Here is a 19,288-nt window from a genome sequence, read left to right as displayed (position 1 = left end):
AAATAATTTCTCCCCCTGCCCCCCTTTATAGCCAAAGAAACTAGGAGGGAACCCTTGTGAGATGTTTGCCATATCCACATTCTCCTTGGGGCTAAGCTGTCTTTTATCTGAACGTTCCCTTGGCTGTATCTCTTCTCCCTATCTTCCAAGGTCATTCCCATTCCCATTACAGGCTATCTTGCCAGAGATGAAAAGGGAAAAAAAAAACACCAAAGTAAGCAAAGTTAATCTGGCCTCCATCACTCTGGAGAACTCCTTCAATTAATTGCTTAAACCAGAAAGCTGTAAAAGGGGCCATGCACAGCATACAAATTCAGGTCTTCTTTTACTGGTACAAAAACTCACTCCCTTCCTTGCAGTACTCAATGAGGTAGCCATCAATGCCCCCTGCACCGATTCGGTCTGGAGCACGCCATTTCAGGGTGGCTGTCGTGTCTGTTACGTCCTCCAAAGTGAGATGAAGGGGCTCACTGGTGGGAGCTAAAGCAGAATTGAATGGGGAGTGAGATTAGTAAAATAATGTAAAAATATAACTATACACACAGAGACACACACATCATTTCTTAGTGTATAATAGACAATAAGGAAACAACAACCTGCCCATGCTTTCACCAGTTTTGCGCTTTTTTTCTAGGGTCATCCTTTTCTTAGTGCATTAGACTGCAAAATGTTTTTAAAAGCAAAAAAAAAATTTTTTGAATGTTTATGCACATCTCTTAATCTACTCATTTTAACACAATTGTCCCTAATGACTGCATGTTTTGCAGGAGATTCTGTAATGCAAGCAATTCATTATTCGTTTATTTCTCTATTAAATTTATATACCGCCCATTTCACTGATAAGGTGACTCTGGGCATGTTTTGTAATCATAACATTTATACCGCTGTATTCAGAGAAATAATAAGTATAACAACTTTGCAATTTGGGTATATGTTCTCAGGAAATGGTTGCGGTTATGGTAATGGTTAATTCAGAATGCATTTTCATGGAAACTTATATTGTTACTATGAAAATGCAATTTGAATTTATCTCTCCCATATCCAGAATCAAAAGCTCCAACAGAAATCTTGTGCTGTTGACCTGGAATTCTCAACTCTTCTTCGTGATCCAACAGCAGCTCTTTGGCTTCTTTGGTTGCTAAGTCTAGCTCAATAGTGGGTATGTGAGAGAAAGGGCAAGTCCACCTTTTCTACCTGTTCCAGTGTCTCATCCTTCCCTTGCCAGTATTTCATCCCAAGCTAGCCCTTGTGCTCACCGATAGGCATGAAAGGTTTGGTATTCTGGCTGGGTTGAGAGATTCCAATGGCATTGACTGCAAAGACCCGCATCTCATAGAGACACCCTTCAATCATCTTGGTGGACTCATAAGTCAGCTCGGTGAATACTTCAAAATTCAGTTTCATCCAGCGCATGCTACCCTTCTTCTTGCGCTCCATCAGGTAACCTGGAGTGCAAAGGAGGAAAAAAATGATGTGGGGTGGAAGATATTTCTATAATCAGCATTATTCAATCAATAGTTATCAGATAGGTAGGTAGGTAGATAGATAGGTAGATAGATAGATAGATAGATAGATAGATAGATAGATAGATAGATAGATAGATAGATAGATAGATAGATAGATAGATAATATGTATACAGATAATACATATATGGATGAAATTTATTATAGCCTAAAATTTTAATCGTTGATTCGCACTGTGTTGACCACATAGTCATTTTCTATATTAATTCTTAACTTAGAGTTTAGAGTGATTTTTGGAATGTTAAAAGGATACACAATACATTCAGATACAGATAGCCTTTGACTTATGGCCAGTAACTTAAGAACCATTCAAAGCTACGATGGAATTAAAAAACAACAACCCTTACTTATGACCCATTCTTGAAGTTATGACTGCCACACCACCCCTACGATCATATGATTGAATTTCAGGTTCACATTTATGACTGATTGCAGTGTCTTACAGTCACATGGATCTTACAGTCTTACACTCACATTTTATGACCTTTTTTGCCACAGTTGTTAAGAGAATCAATGCAGTTGTTAAGTTAGTAACGGAGTTATTAAATGAATCTGGCTTCCCCATTGAGTTTGCTTTTCAGAAGGTCACAAAAACTACTCATATTATTCTGGGACACTGCAACCGTCATAAATATGAGTCAAGTGTTTGAATTTTGATCGCGGGACCATGGGAGTGCTGCAATGGTTTTAAGTTTAAAAAAATGGTCATAAGTCTCTTTTTTCAGTGCCATTGCAACTTTGAACAGTCACTAATTGAACTGTTGTAAATTGAGGACTACTTGTGGTATCCACAAAGAAAAGGGTTCTTGGTTTTCTCCCACATCCCAATGTTGGATTGTCTCCCACAGGGAGACCAAGACATGAAGCAATGTTAAATTGACTAGGATTACAGTAGGTGGCATTGCTATTTTAGTTTTAGTTTCAAGGAAGCTAAATAATCAAAATATTATTGAATGTGCTAAAATGGCAAAGGCCGGGCAAAGCCTTTAAAAGAAAAATAGCTTTCAGAGAAGAGCAAAGATGTTCTTGCAGTTGTGATGCTTTTTAATTGTGAAGATAAATTTGCATGGATTTGTCCATGTTATATTTGCCTTTCGCATTCGGGGTCATTAGGCCAGAAGACCTTGAACAGTGAGTTGAGACTCCCTGGGGATGGGAAATGATTCTTTTCCTAAACCTATTCAAACTTGTGCAAAAAAAAAAAAAAAAGAAATCAGGTGCTCTGCTAAGCTTCATTCTAGGCTTTGCTCTTTGCTTAGCTTGAATGAGCCCACAGCATGTATCGTCTCAAAATTTGAGAAGCATGTATTAACACTAAATATAAACAGTTGCAAATTTAAATTTATTTAAATTATATATGTATGTTTACTAAACTACTAGATGAATATATATCAAAACCGAGTGGAAAATTTAATTCTTGCCCAACATTGGAATAATTACCTTTATTTGGGAAAGGCATCTCATCAATACATTTATCTTTTTAGGGTAATCCCCTAAACTATTACAGAATCTTTGTATTAGGCAATGCTGTAGCCCCCCTTAAAGACTGAGAGAGAGTCAAGCAATAGGATGAGATTATATTTGTTCCATGGCCTAGGACAGTGGTCACCAACTGGTGGGCCACGGACCACTGGTGGTCTGCGAGAAAATTTTGGTCGTCTGCAGAGAAATATCACCCCCAAAGCACCCCGCAAAGCGATTAATCCAGGCTGCGTGGAAACACAAGGCTGTGCCACCCACATGGCCCATGGGAACACAAGGCTTGCGTCGCTTGCATTGCGAACAACACGAGGTAGTGAGGGGAGGGGGAAAGGGGCAGAGGGGGGGAACTTGCCCCTCTTGCACCACACTCCTCGCCTGGCCACCAGGCTGCTTCTTTCAGCTTCTTTCTTCTTCTGCTTTTGGCTGCACACAAGGAAAGCAGCAAAAGTCTTTCTTTCTCTCCCCCAAACTCCACCAGGGACCTTGCAAGGCATCCTGGTCCAAGAGGCTGCACCGGCAAAGACTCATTTCTGGCAGAGTTTAGGGGAGAGAAAGAAAGACTTCTGCTGCTTCTGCTGCTTTCCTTGCATGAAGCCAAAAGTCTCTCTCTCTCCCCCCCTGAGAACAGAGCCCAAATAAAGAACAATCGATTGGTAGGAAAACTGGGTGGGGAATTTTCCTGCAGACTTTTTGGGGGATTTTCTCAGGGTCTCTGCAGATAGGAAAATGCAGAAAAGTCTGCAGGAAAATCCCCCACCCTGTTTTCCTACTGATCGATCATTCTTTATTTGGGATAGCAGGATACCCCCCCCCTCTCTCCTTCCCCCACTGTTAGCAAGCCACTGTCAGTCAAAATTCATATTGGTGGTTCACGGGATTTAAAATTATGAGTTTGGTGGTCCTTGAGGTCCAAAAGGTTGGTGACCCCTGGCCTAGGAAGTCTACCATTCCCTAACTTTGGGTCCCATGTGTCTGAATAGTCACCAACATTAACTTGAAGTACTCACCAGTAATAGGCATACCACCATCATACTTGGGTGGTTCCCATACCAAAATGGCCCAGTCCTCTCCCACAGAAGTGACACGCACAGCTTCAGGAGGATCGGGAACATCTGCAAAAGACAAGAAGAAAAAATGTTATAGGTCAGGGGTGTCAAACTTGATTTCATTGAGAGACATATCAGGGTTGTGTTTGACCTTGGTGGGGGAACTGAGGTAGGCATGGCCAGGGTGGGCATGGCCAGCTCGACATCATTTGTGTCAGGGGCTCCTATGGGTGCCCAAGCAGGCTGCCAGCAAAAATGAAGCTCCAGAGGGTCGCGTACGACACTCCCAAGATCCATTTTCACTGGCAGAGGCACAGTGGGCCAATCCTTTGCTGTTTCCAGGGCAGCTCCATGGGCCAGATCTCAGCATCCCATGGGCCAGATCTGTTATAAGTGAAGAATTGCTGGGCAGAAAGAAGGACTCCTACATTCCCATTGACCTACTAACTCACCCACAACTTTGATGTTGAGATAGGCAATATCCTCGCCCACCGGATTAGTCACCTTGATAGTATATATGTCTTCATCAGAGCGCTCAGCACTCTCTATCACAAAACTGCTCAGCTCTTGACGCTCTTCTATACGGACCCTACCTTCTTTTTCTGAAAAAACCTGAGGGAAAATGGAGGAAGGCAGAAACAATCAAAGAGATCTAGAAATTTGCAGACTGGAAAGAAAATATACGAAGAAGCCAAGATTTCCAAGAGCAGTAGAATGTTCAGCGTTTCAGAAAGATGGAGTGTTGCTTTAAAAACCAAAACAAATCTCAACAGTTCTCACAATAGGGCAAGCAGTTTTCAACAGTGTGAACCTGGAGCCTTACAAAATCATTGGCGTAACACATTATCCTCGCTCAGCCTGGAACAGGATTTGGTGGTTTGGCATGTTGTGTGAATCAGCTCATTAATTTAAAAATATCTACATGTAATTATTTTAAATAAAATGTACCTTTTTCTCTTGGCCTTAGCTATTAACAAGCTGCAATGTTAAAAAAAATATTTAAAATAAACTTTAAACGAACATGACTGATATGGTTAGATTTGGAATATATATACCAGGGACTATAAGAAAAAAGAAACTTTTAAAATAATCAAATCTTTAAAAACACTACACGGATTAATCAGATGAATCCTAATTATTAGCATTAATTGAATCTGACTTAGGAAGTGGTGATTCTCACAGAAAGGACACTGTCATAGGAAGCATTATTTTACTGATAATTTAATTGTACTTACAGTATTTTAAGAAAATGAGGACTTTTAGCGTTAGGTTGACTTGCCAGAGAGGTTTTAAGCAATAAAAGTAATAAAATATCTTAAATAATAGTAAGTAATGTCTCTTTAGTCCTTTTCAATTTAATTAGGATTGTGAAAAGCACTAATGAAGTAATTTGTAACACAGGAAGAAAATCCCTCCCTGTGAAACATTACAGGAATATGGCATCATTTGCCTAGGGTTGCATGGCTGGTTCCAAGGCCACTTCCAGCTGTCTCCAAACTGCATGCATAGACAGCCCAAAGAACCTTCCAAAACAACCTCAGAAGCTTTGTTCCAGGATTGCAAAAGAGAGATATGGTTTCTGCTCTATAATTATGATCCCTCTCCATTTAAATACTATACATTTTCTATTGTGAAATTATGGCTGAAGACATGGAATGGGCAAAGCAGCTCCACCTTGAGCATTTTAAAGTTGCTAAGTGTGACGCTATCATGGACCTGCTATTTCCATCAGTATCCTCCCAGATTTTAAAATTTGGAAGAAGTTAATTTTGAGGGGCATTGTTACAAATTAGTTAGCATTCTTTGCTTTAGCCTCTCTGATTTTGAAACTGAAGCTTTAATATATTTTATTTGGACCCAACAAATACTTACTTCATTGCCCTTAATCCAAGTTGCTGTTGGTGCAGGTTCTCCAGTAATGTTCACGTCGAGCCGTAATTTGTTCCCAGCAACAACGACAATAGTGTTTTCATTTGTTTTCCCTGATCCACAATCTAAATGGATCTTGGGGGGTTCTGGGGAAACCAGAAGGGACAGTGAAACAATTTGTCCTCCACAATAGTAATGCATTACCTGGTATTTCCAAGAATGATACCAACAGCTACTAACAGCTCTTGAGAAAGCAAAAATGGGGTGGCTGATTTGAGTTCCTTCCTTTCTTTTTTAATTGGAACCCATTTCTTGGGGTTGTCATTATAACCACTCTCTTGATAATTGATTGCCTGCCTACGCTCTCACTCAGAGATGGATTTTTATGGAGAGCTGCTTGTAACACTGCATCTATCTCAGCTGGAGAAGTGCATTGCTTAGTTTGTGTCAACAATTCCTAGCCAAAAAAGAAAAAGAACTATTCCTAAATGAAGATAATTATTTCCAGAAATGTACAGAAAATGTACAGAAATGCATTTAGTCCAGCATCCTTGAGCCAATCAGATACCTCCGGAAGGGCCACAAGGAAGACTTGAAGACAATAGTTCCCTCCTGTATAGGAGAGGCTCAGTTGTCATGGCAAATACAGCTGGTCCTCGACTTACAACAGTTCATTTAGTGACTGTTCAAAGTTACCCGTTTTTCATAGTTATGACCTTTGCAGTGTCCCCATGATCACATGATCAAAATTCAGATGTTTGGCAACTGGTTCGTATTTATGACCTTTGCTGAATCCCAGGATCATGTGATCACCTGTTGTGACCTTCTGACAAGCAAAGTCAATGAGGAAGTCAGGTTCCCTTAACCAGGCAACTAACTTATCAGTTGCAGTGGTTCACTTAACAACAGTGGGAAGAAAAGTTGTAAAAAGGGGCAAAACTCACTTGACAAATGTCTCACTTAATAACAGAAATTTTGGCTCAATTGTGGTCGTAGGTTGAGGACCACCTGTAGTTACAGATAAGTCTTCTTCTCACCTAACCCGTGCAAGCTGGTTACTGTCCCTCCATCCTATAGCAATGAAAGTCAAAATATGCAAGTAATCCTCAACTTACAATCATTTGTTTAGTGGCTATTCAAAGTTATTATGGTACTGAAAAAGGTGACTTATGACCAGTCCTCACACTAATGACTGTTGGACATGTGAAAAATCAGGTGCTTGGTAACCAGCATGTATTTATGATGGTTGTAGGATCCTGGGATCCTGGATCATTGATCTCCATTTGCAACTTTCCCAGTTGCCTTCTGACAAGCAAATTCAATAGGTAATCATGTGATTTGCTTAACAACCAAGTCAAAAAGGTCATAAAATCAGTCACTATTATGATTAGAAGTCAAGGACTACCTGTAAATGTTTGCTACATGATGAAATACTTTATTCTGACTGCCCTGAAGCTTCCACCATTCAGGTTCATGAGATCATGTTCTCCCTTGGTTTCTTTTATTTTCTAAAATTAAAACACCCCAGGTATTGTAACCTGTCCAAATATGGGGGATGCTTTAACCCTCTGAACATTGTGACTCGCTTCTAGCTGTTCAGGTGAGATTCTTGGGCTCAGTAAAAACTTTAGGCCAGGTTCCTTTGGTATGCAGCCAGTGAGTGCCATTGGTCTCCCTCTGACATCTCTGCTTCTGTTAACATTCTTTCATGTAGGGAGATGAAAGGGAGTGAGACCTCTTCACTTCACTCATTCCAACAGTTCTCAGCAAGCCTGAATTTTGCTGTCTTGAAAAGAATTCTGAAGTTCCTTTACTAGCCAACATTCTGCCAAGATTGAAAGAATCCACCCACCTTGCTTGGGGACATATTCAATCTTGATCTCTAGAAAAGAAAAGAAAAAGAAAAAAACAACAACAGTAGTGAAACCTCTGAGCAATACTTTGAGGTTATAAATCTATATTGTTACTTTCTGTGCCACTTTACAATCAGGGTGTGTATCATCCGCAAAATAGTGTCCTCTGTGAAAAAAGAGCGCCATAAACTTCCTTACAAACTGAAGTCAATCATATCCAAAAGATTACATCCATGACGAAGTCACAGAATAGGCAATGTGGCTTCTGCAGTTAGCATAAAAGTTTTGCAACTGAAGCATTCATTTTAAACACATTCATTTAAATACATATGCACAAAGTACCCAGTACACACAATGAACCATAGGACCTTGAACCCTTCTTTTGAACCTCCTAAAGTTCCCCCCTCCAAAAAAATCCCCCACAGCAATGGGCATAACTTCCCTTTTTTAAATTGAAAAATGAGGAAGTGCTATAATCTAAAAGTCCAAAGGAAAAAAAAATTCCTAGAAAAATCAACGGCATACACTTGAATGACTTCACAATTTTACTGTCACTAGTCCTTGCTACAATGGCAAAATAATAATAATAATAATAACTGTGTCCTTGTATGCAAAAATGTGATCTCCTAGTTTTAACTAATGAGTTTGGTGCATTTCCTCCAGACTTGGAATAAAATTTGGTTCAGCATTTTAGCTACAGTTCTTCAGTTCATTTCCCCTTGCAATATTCACGCAGTTTGTCATTAATTGCTTTGCAGAAATCCCTGTTAACAAGAGCACAAATTTGTGGCACAGGTCATTTTTTGGCTCACAGCAATTCCAATTTAAGTTGGCAAACTGAGAAGCAATCCTTGCAATCCAAAACGAGAAACAAACAAATCATGTATTTGCATAAAGGAACCTTTCCAAGCGTTTCATGTAATGCACTCATGCACCACGTTGACTAGATATGTGGTGGAAGTAATTTAGAAAACTGAAACTCATGTTTTAGTATGTTTCTCAATGAATACCATCAGAAGTGATATTCAGCAGGTTCTGACCAGTTCTGGAGAACCAGTAGCAGAAATTTTGAGTAGTTTGGAGAACCAGAAAATACCACCTCTGACTGGAGATTTTACAGTATCCTTCCCCTGCCATGCCCACCAGGACACGCCCACAGAACTGGTAGTAAAAAAAAATTTGAATCCCACCACTGAATATCATAAATACATGATATTCAGCCACTCTTTTGCACATGAACTATAACTGTGATGATCATGAGTATCTCAAGAGCTTTGCACTTATTGGAGAATCTTAAGTCTCCTACACAAGTCCATCCCTGAACTGACCCAAGAAGTTGAGTTTAGCAGATAGTGAAAGAGCATATCCATCAGGGATGAAGGTGTAATCTCCCTCATCTTCAGGTCTCACATCATCAATGACCAGCTTGTGGACCCTACAGAATAAAATTGAAATTATGAACAAAGGGTCAGAATGGATCCATTCAATTCAACTAATTTGCAGGGTTGGCATTCTAATTAAGATCACCCTTCACAGATGGCTCAGCATCTTAATTTTTCCTCACCATGAAACAAATCATTTGTGGTCTATTTCTCATCCAAATGAACAAACTAGCTGTCCAGAGGTGAAACAGCATACATTGCATCAAACTGTCATTTTTCATGCAGTATTTAAACTCTAGGCCCCAAAGCAAAGCAAACAAAGCTGAAATAACCATCAGAAATGATGTTTTGTGAAACCTCAGTTCATTGCTTGTAATGTATTTAGCACTTAAAAGTAAAAGAAAGTGGGTATGCACATGTTCACATTAATAAATAAATAAATTAGGAACCACACCCTTAAAATAAATATTGGGTTTGCCTTTATTACCTTGTTTATTCTTTCATTACTTCAGAATTAATAAATCACATTAATAAATAAATAAGGAAATAGTGAAATATATTGGATAGAGAGATGTACCTTGAGATTTATACCCAAGCAAAAATACAAATGGAGTCGTAACAAATGGCAAAAATCCACTTGTGGGAACATCTTCTCTCTGGTTATATGATCTGCCCATTCCACCGTGCCAGGCAGGGAGAGTATGTTACATAGTGCATCAGTTAAAGAATTTAGACTGGTGGGATCCAGGAAGATATTCTCTGCTGTCTTCCCCATTCAGTGGTGAGGTGGACCCCCAGTCTCCTGGCCATTCAGAAATGTTTGAAGACCTTGGCTGTGCCAAACTTGCTTGGGGTATGCAGAAAGCATTCAAGCTTGAAGTTAGTTAGCAGCACCCTTGAAGGGCTTCAGCCAACTTTTTAACTTTAATAATTTTATACTTGTTTTAACTGTCTCCAATTGTATTATATTGTTTATGGTTCTTATGTTTTAAATGTGCAACACACAGAGCCCCTTTGTAAGGTGAGATGGGCAATCTCCAAATCTAATAAATAAATAAATACATAAGATTAATATTGCATTATTGGAAAGATAAATGTATGGCTCCAGTTGTTCAAACGATTAAAAATCTGATTACACTTGCCATTCATGCAATCCATGAGCAAATTACTTATAGATTTTGTATGGACAAATACAATGAAAAATAGAACTAATTTCAACTTAACATGGTAGGGTATAAAAGAATGCTAGATATGTAAGTGTATTGAAATAAATATATTGAATAAAATTTACTTTTGATAAGGATATATAAACCTGTAATTGTTAATTTTATATAGCAATATATTGTACTTTGGGGGGGTTCCCCATTTTGTGTGTCAAATTTTATTTTCTTGATAATACATGTATTTGCACCATAATTTTCTTTTTCTGTTACTAGTTTTTTTTTAACCCATTCTGCCTCAGTTTTATCCAAATGCTCACCTGCCCTTGTGAGTCATTGTGATGCGTTTACTGGGCCGGATCTCAACTCCATTCTTGTACCATTTGCCAGTCACCTTTTCATCGGACACTTCACACTTGAAGACAGCTTGTTCGGTGGCCTTGACCGTCAGATCAGCAATACCTTGAATGACCTCGAGCGGTTTGTCTGGATGGTAAGAATTGAAGACATAAATTTCACTTGGAAAAACCTCCAAATTCCCTTTATAGACTTTCCATTGATGGATCCATTGGCTGCCACAGACCTTCAACTGCAAGATCTGCCTCTGATTGGCCCCCATTGGTTACAATCTGGTAGCGCCCAGCATCTTCTTTGGTAGCCTCATTGATGATCAGCATGTGCTTTTTGCCATCTTTTCTGATGCGGTACTTGAAGGTTTCTTCACGAGTCAACTCCACACCGTCCTTCGACCTGGAGATGAAGAAAGGGAAAAGGGAAAAAGATGGAGAAAGGACATGGCTGGAGAGACATGGCAATGTCTACAATGCAAGTAAAACAAGAAGGAAGGCAAGGAACTTGCTAGCATCATAATGCACAGAAAATGTAGCTTTTCCAATTTATTATAGTCATATTTTATTATAGTCATATTTATTATAGTCATATTTTCAAGAAATCTGATTACATTTCCCAAAATTCTTCTTTTTATGGTTCTATATCTCTAGGCAGCATTTCCTTTTTAAACTATGTATTACCTATAAATTTATCGTTATTATTCTGCTAATCTAGAATTCTTGCTTCCTATTTTTAAATCATATAATTTTATAAAAATTTGAAAAGAACTGGCATTTTAATTTTTCATCACAGTACTATTCTGTTTTGTTTTTTTCTGCTGAGTTAAAAAAGGAAAGATGAAAACAAATCAACAGGAAACATATGTTGGTGAATTGAAGAGATAGCTCTGTAGCCAATACCAGAGACTGGGATTATTTAGAAGACAGCTGATTGGCTAGAAGAGAAAAAAGGAGAAAAATAGGAAAGTTGAACTGGGAACTTACCACACTACCTGGGCTCCTTCCTCAGATACTTCTACTTCCAACACTACCTTGTCTCCCACATATACCTGTTGGTCATCCAGACCACTCACGACTAGGACAGGTGGTTCTAGGTACATAAAGATAGAAGATATAATGGGGATATTGCACACACAAGGCTATATCTTTCAACTTTATTCTGAAAGTCATCACCATCTTCATCATTTTCTCCAGTTGTATTATATTTGCATGCATCCTCCATCCTCACCTTTTACAAAGACCTCTGTGAAGCTTTTCTCATCTCCAGCCACACATTCGTAGGCTGCATCATCCGCCAGCGTTGTCTTGGTGATTGTCAGGATACGTTTCTTACCCACATTCTCAAAAATGTACCTATCCACAAGAAAGAAAAGAAAAACATGGACTTGCACAGGAAGAACCATAATATTGTTTCCTTTGTCTCCCAATATATTTTCTCATTTCCTATCCCCTAGAACAATAAACAGGCACCCTGGCTTTACCACCTCATTGCTCAGACTTACTTGCCACTAGGCTTGATCAGTTGCCCATTTTTCATCCATTTGATCGCTAAGTCAGGATCACTCAGCTCCACCCACATCTTGATCTTGTGGCCTTTGTCAACTTGATAGGCGGGGTCCAGTTTCTTAATGAAGGCTACAAAAGAGATTGAGAATAGACATTCCTTTTGTGCCCTTTGGACTGGAGGAGGTAGAAGGCTAAGAGAAGGCTAATGAGGCAATATCGTTTATATGTGATGCCAAAAATGCTAAAACTTGCCACATAACTACTGGCATTAAACAGAAGTTATATTTCAGTCTCCACCAGCTTAGTCCCTTCTGATACCTGCACTTTTCTTGACCTCCACCTTGGCTTTCTTGAGCCTTTTCAACATGCCACGTAGATCAGTGATGCCATACTCAAAGGCAATTCGCTCATACTCGCTTTTCTTGGTCACACCCTTAAGCAGTTCCCAGATCTCTGGTGGAATCCCCATATCATCATCGTCGTCCTTCTTTTTCTTCTTTTTCTTCTCTTCTTCTTCCACTTGCACTTCTCTACAAAGAGGGATAGAAGAAGAAGAAACTTTCGAACCTATTCTCTAGAACAGAGTGGTCCCCAACCTTCCTGACTTGGCAGCCTGGCTTGTGGGGTGGGGAGGAGACAGGAACCGGGCTGTACCAGTTGAGCTGCATGTGCATGCACGTGTGTGCCAGGCTGCCCCTCATGTGAGTCGAGCTGTGTACACATGTGTGCTGTCCCACAGCCCAGTTGTGAATAGGCCAATAGTGGGCCATAGTCTCAGGGTTGGGGATTAGAACAGCCAATTCTTGTCCTATATTGCATTATAGAAAACTCTCAAATTTGTCCAAAAGAAAGTTTGTCCTAAATTTGACCATCAAGGAGATGAAAAAAAATAACATAAAAGCCCTCTCCCCACATCTACCTTTGTTATCATATCCTTAGGAAAGCTAAGGCCATCCCTTTTAGAGGAAAATTACTTGAGGAAAAAAAAGAATGCAATATACTATATACATAAATGGACATTTTTCTGCCTAATGCTGCCTGATACAGATACAGATAATCAGAGTTGGAAGGGACCTTGTAGGTCATCTAGTCCAACCCCCCGCCCAAGCGGGAGACCCTACACCATTTCTGACAAATGGCAGTCCAATCTCTTCTTGAAAGTCTCAACTGATGGCGCTCCCACAACTTCCGAGGGCAAGCTGTTCCATTGGTTGATTGTTCTCACTGTCAGAAAGTTTCTCCTTATTTCCAGGTTAAATCTCTCCTTGTTCAGTTTCCATCCATTATTCCTTGTCTGGCCTACAGGAGCTTTAGAAAATAGCTTGACCCCTTTCTCCCTGTGGCAGCCCCTCAAATATTGGAAGACTGCTATCATGTCTCCCCTGGTCCTTCTCTTTACTAGACTAGCCAAGCCCAGTTCCTGCAACTGTTCGTTGTATGTTTTAGCCTCCAGTCCCCTAATCATCCTGGTTGCTCTTCTCTGTACTTTTGTACTCTGTACTCTGCCTGGAAAATGCTGAGAGTTTAAGTCTGCACCTTAAACTTGCCAAAGTTGAGAAATATTGCCCTAGACTGATTGTCTCTGCTGCTTATCTATTTTCAGGCAAAGAGAAGTTTACCATTACACCTCTCTTCATTCCTAATATCTTCATTTACTATACCTTTTCTTAAGCAAGCCAGTGAAATCCAGCTCTCCAGCAGCATCACTTTTGTGTTCTGCACTGCAAGGAAAAAAACAAGGATCTAAAATACCATGCATTGTAATTTTTAATGTTTTGCTTCCTCTTATCTTCTGATTTTTACAATATTTTGTGTGAAGAAGAGTCCTGGAGATGGCTAAACTTGCCCATTCTTTTGTCTCATTGTGGTTTGATTTTTGAATTGTTTTCATGATCCAATATACTATGCCAGCATTTCCTTCCCTGACACCATCACCCCCATATTTGTCAGGTTTAGCAGTAGAACTGTGGAGACAGCACTACAGAAACTATAGTCCAACAGAACCAGAATGATTAAATGGAGGTGGGCTTTTCCAAGAAAGGGATTCATCTGTGCCAAAACCATGAGTACTTACGTGCGTTTGAATGTTTCTAAAATATTGCCAGTTTCTTCTGTTCTTGGTGCTGCAGGAGAAGATAACAATACTTCAATTCTTTTATGTTTATGCTTATATGCTATTATAAGCTGCAGAGTCTCTCTGGATAGTGAGAAGGGCAGCATATAAATTTAATAAATAAATGAATAAAAATAAACAAAGATTTGAAGGAATAAGGGAGTTTACGGAGATACGTATGGGAAAACAACATGGAAATTAGAAAGGAAAAAAATGATCCTCTAAGCCAAAAACACTTTTTTGCTCAGAATAACTATGCGTACTAATGTTAGCTAAGGATTAAGTTCCAAGCATATGTCATCCACAGATATGAGTAATGGAATGATAAAATATCCTGAAAACTAAAATTCCAGACAGGGATATCAGCCACACAAAATCACCATTATTAATATTAATCTGGCAAATTAATCTTGACCAGTATAGAAAACTATTTGGTGGGAAATAGGTTTTTATTTATTTATTTATTTATTTATTTGCCAATTGTTTACAAGATAATAAGTATAAGTGTATACATAGTTGTGAATACATGAAATGGGTATGTCAAGACATGTAGATTGAATTTGTACAATAGCATGGGTCTTGGCTACAGTTCAGTTAGGTAGTTTGTGGCTCAGTAAAATCTATGGAAATTCTCAGTCTCCATGTCATGGTTGTCCCAAAAATGCTTTCTTTCAAATCTCCATAGACATTTAGCTATGCACTTTGGGATGAATACCCTTCAAATGATTCAGGAATGACCCTGAGAATCTCCATAGATATTTATTGAGCTGCAGACTACATAACTGAACTTTAGCCAAGACCCATGTTGTACAAATTCAACCTAAATCTCTTGACATCAGAAAGAGGGCTAATGAGCACTTGGATCCTTCTATTCTCCACCATTCCATCAGAACTGAATAAACTTCTTGGATGAAAAGTGAAGCGTCTTCTAGCAAAACAAGAAAATCCAGTTGCCTTTTGAAAGACAACACTTGTGATTCAGTGAGTTTTGGGAAACCCTCTTACTGACTTAAAGGGTTGTATGAACAACGTCATTTATCTCTGTGAGCAAAGAATGTTATGCAAACATTTTAGGTTTTTTTTAAATTTAGGTATAGAGATTAGCAAACAGTGTGAACACGGTGATACCTTCTGCATCTATATTGAAGACACAGCTGTCAAAAAAGTCTTTGGCTGTCACCTCAATGCGATAGTCACCTCGGTCTCCAATTACTACTTTATCAATTTTCAGCTCATAGGAATAAATCTTTGAGAATAAACAAAACATAAGAACAAAGTTTATTAGTAGCTATTTTTACTGCCACTATATCACTGACATATAATAATTCTGAACTAGAAACAAGCATCTCTATATTCCAATGGTGTTAATGGGAGTTTTAAGGAGATTCAATAGGATATGAAAAATGTAGTTGCAAGAGAGAGACAATAGTAGCAAAAAATGAATTACTGGACCTAAGATACCTAAGTTTGCAATTCTCCAACCAAAGTCCAACAAGTAGTTTTATTTATTTATTTTATAATTCAGGCTCTGATCAGTAAAAGGGGGTTCAATAGGTAGTAACATAGTTTTGCAGGGAGATTTGCAACAGACAGAAAAGCATTGAACACACCTATATTATCAATATCTTACCCCAATTCTTTCCCCTTCACTGTGCTAGTTCCTGTTAGTTTGGTAAATATTTGAGACTAATGTTTACCAAAACTGATCTGTTTTTGCTCTCAGTGTCTTTAAGCAGTTAAATCCCAAAATAGTTAAATCAGCTTAAAATGTCTTGTTTAGACTGAAATTAAGGACACTTTCAGGTATGTTTAGATTTCTACTTCACCCGTTTTAAAAGTCTCAAGCTCAAGATATTCCCAAACATTTAAGAAGCTGTTTCCAAGGAGCTGTCTGGTTACTCTTTAATTCAACTTACTGTTGTATGAATAGCTTTATAATGTCACAAGTGTCATCCAGCAAATTTCTCCGTCACCCAGCAGTATTGTATATGGAAAATATCTCCAACCTGATGCTCCCTCCCTCCTCAGACCTTGTTCTTAAAAGCAGTAGAGTAGCCTTTTTCTTACGGTGAATTATAGTTATTGGAAAACAAGCAAGCAAATGCATTTTGGCTAGAATAAAAAAAATAGGGCTATATATTCCCATGGAAATCTGATTGTTGGAAAAGTTCTACAAGTTCTCCAAAATGTACTACAGATGGTCTTCGACTTATGACTGCAATTTCCATTGCTAAGCCAGATAATTGTTAAGTGAATCATAGCCGATTTTACCACCTTTTTTCCCAAAGTTGTTAAGTGAATCACTGCAATTGTTAAATGAATCATGTGGTCATATGAATCTGGCTTCCACCATTGGCTTTGTTTGTCAGAAACTGGCTGGGGAGGTCACAAATGTTGACCACAGGACTCTGCAACCCTTGTAAATACCTGCCAGCTTCCAAGAATGCAAATTTTGATTACATGTCTCTGGGAATGCTGTGATGACAGAATGACTGTCAAGTGTTATGACCAGTTGTAACTCTCTTTTTTCAGTGGCTTTGTAACACTGAATAGTCACTAAACAAATGGTTGTAAGACATGAACTTAATTTGTACAAAACATCAAACTGAAAATTTAGAGAGTGATGAGTTTGGGGAAAGCACACATATTTAAAGCCAAATCAGGCTTAGCCTGGGAATTGTGCTTTGGCAGAATTCTTAGCTCCTATTGAAAAACATATTTCACAGTATTCTTTTGAAATAAGTCATGGTAGTTAGAGTAAAGTACTTTTAACAGCGCAATAGATTTTGAGAGAACAGACATCAGTATCTCTTATAGCCTCCTTTTCTACAGGGGCTCACATTTTTATCCTTGTCAAAGTCCTCTTTGAACTGGAATCGTAGTCCGCTCTTAATGCCCAACTCCAGCCACTTCCCCTTGAACCATTTGATGGTAGGTTTGCAAGGGAGCTGAGCTCCATCCAACTGTATATTGATAGACACATCACCACCTATAGAAAGGAGACATCAAAATCAGAACACCTGTTTCCCTATCTAAATAGGCACTTGGTTATCCTATTCATCGAACTCAAGGCAATTAAATTTCTAGGAAAAGATGGGCTCTCTCCGAAACCTTGAGGAAATTAAATTAATGGCATTCTAAATGTGCTGGACTACAAATTCCAGCATTCTTAGACTATGCAGCTATTAGTTGTGGTGGCTGGGGATGGTGAGGTTTCAGGTCAACCTTGCTGAAGGCAGATGCTCTAGTTGATACTAACCTAGAGGAACCAACAGTTGCTTTATAGTAATTGGGAGAGAACCACTTCCTCTCTAAGAGAAGATTGTTCAAAGTGTCCTGACTATTGCTGATATGCAAAATGATCAATTATAACATTGATCAATAGCTTAAGGCATGTGATAGAAGTCTATATGTACTGGTTGCTTTAATCTGGCAAGATTTCTATCTGGAGGTAAGAACAACAAAGGAAACTATTCATATGTAACACCATACGTTGTTCTTAGTTCTGGGCCTGTACACACCTAACTCTATAGCTTTATTGTACACACTAAATTAGCAAAAATTAGAAACAAGCTTCTAGGTTCTCTTCCTGCTTAAAAGCAAGCAATTTTTGGCACTGTAATATCCTATCAGTAATAGTCAGACATATATATATAGAGAGAAAGGATGAATGAAACATTTTAAAAAGACTACTCTACCAGGTCTAATAAGAGACAGCTACCTTTTCCTCCTATCCTTTGAAATGCCCTTAGCAGTTTCTTTTGAAATTGTTTTGATCTCAGCTGAATGCTGGACCTGTACATTTTCAAACTAATGTCTGATTTAACTGCTTTGGTTTTCCCTCATCTTCATCTTTACTATTTAAGTCATGTCTCTTAAATTTCAAGTGTATTTTTGATTGATTTGTATCAATTATTAGAAAAGAAAGAAAGAAAGAAAGAAAGAAAGAAAGAAAGAAAGAAAGAAAGAAAGAAAGAAAGAAAGAAGAGAAAGGAGGGAGAGAGGGAGGAAGGAAGGAGGATCTCTAAGTAAAGAATGATGCACAACAAAATTATAAGATTTTTTTTAAAGTTCATCTAAATTTTACTAGAATTTAGAATGCACATGAATCTTCTGCCTTTCTACTTTGCCATTTACCACAATGTACTAGCACATTTTCTGGCTTCTTGATGAAGACTCCTTCTGTCTTTGTAGAGGGATCCCCTTTGTCTTCCACTGGGGAGGAAAAGGATAGAGTGATTAATTAAGGACAAAATGTTCCTGGGTGATTGGAAGTTCTAGGATACAGCAAAGCAGGAGAAACTATTATCATTGCACTTAAGTTCTAAGAAGGAAGGACAAATTATAGGGCATAAGGCCAAAATATCAAGAGCATGATTCAAGACAGCCCTCTATAAAAAGTATTCCATGTCCTGCTTACAGTGAATATTATTTTCTCACCAAAATATTTTATCTCAAAATTAGGGGTGGATGAGGGAGCCAAGTTTATTATAGATAAGATTTGATTAAAAAAAAGAGCTAACCCCAGAATTCTAAGCATCATATACTTCCATATAGTTTTAATTATGGAATCTTTCTGGACCAACTCAAGGTATAGAAAGTAGGAGGCATGATATTGCGGTGGTTCTTCTCCTTTCTCCAAGTCCTGGTGGTATTTGAGAATTTGAATTGTGGGGAAAAATTAGAATTTGAATTGTGGGGCCCTGTTTTACAAGGTTCATCAAGACTCCAGTCTCTTCCCACTTATATTAGACATCTATATGGACCTGCTGGGTGAAGTCATCATCAACATGAACTATATATCTCTGTTGTGATACCATTGGGGTTCCCCAGTGTCTCCAGGCTGGTGGAGGCCTGAGTGGAGAAGAACTGACTCAGGTCAATTCTGCCAAAAGCAAATAGCCATGGGTTCTGAATCCTCTGAAATCATATATTTTCTATCTTTAGCTCTGAATGGAGCAACACTTGCAGTAATTCATCCCCTAGTGTAATGGCATGTAGGA

General features: G+C 38.6%; 1 protein-coding gene across 2 annotated transcripts in view; it reads right to left on the bottom strand.

The window, feature by feature from the left end:
- Nucleotides 1-19,288, bottom strand: part of MYBPC2 (myosin binding protein C2) — a 60,452-nt gene that overhangs the window by 15,478 nt on the left and 25,686 nt on the right. For both annotated transcript variants that reach the window (XM_087948151.1, XM_087948149.1), the window contains exons 4-21: nt 18,423-18,500; nt 17,126-17,274; nt 15,414-15,531; nt 14,247-14,295; nt 13,834-13,893; nt 12,491-12,702; nt 12,169-12,301; nt 11,895-12,019; nt 11,651-11,756; nt 10,900-11,066; nt 10,637-10,802; nt 9,103-9,209; nt 7,774-7,803; nt 5,925-6,067; nt 4,505-4,664; nt 4,014-4,118; nt 1,257-1,445; nt 346-480 (exon numbers count right to left, since the gene is read on the bottom strand). In XM_087948151.1, coding sequence (XP_087804277.1) covers nt 346-480; nt 1,257-1,445; nt 4,014-4,118; nt 4,505-4,664; nt 5,925-6,067; nt 7,774-7,803; nt 9,103-9,209; nt 10,637-10,802; nt 10,900-11,066; nt 11,651-11,756; nt 11,895-12,019; nt 12,169-12,301; nt 12,491-12,702; nt 13,834-13,893; nt 14,247-14,295; nt 15,414-15,531; nt 17,126-17,274; nt 18,423-18,500 — 2,232 coding nt within the window. The remainder of the gene's footprint in view (nt 1-345; nt 481-1,256; nt 1,446-4,013; nt 4,119-4,504; nt 4,665-5,924; nt 6,068-7,773; nt 7,804-9,102; nt 9,210-10,636; nt 10,803-10,899; nt 11,067-11,650; nt 11,757-11,894; nt 12,020-12,168; nt 12,302-12,490; nt 12,703-13,833; nt 13,894-14,246; nt 14,296-15,413; nt 15,532-17,125; nt 17,275-18,422; nt 18,501-19,288) is intronic.

This window comes from Notechis scutatus, chromosome Z, assembly GCF_049901735.1.
Source record: "Notechis scutatus isolate UNSWTSFEM ecotype Mainland chromosome Z, rNotScu1.2, whole genome shotgun sequence".
In the NCBI taxonomy this organism is placed as follows: Eukaryota; Metazoa; Chordata; class Lepidosauria; order Squamata; family Elapidae; genus Notechis; species Notechis scutatus.
The sequence above is the reverse complement of the archived record's forward strand: the minus strand, read 5'-3'. Positions and strand labels throughout refer to the sequence as shown.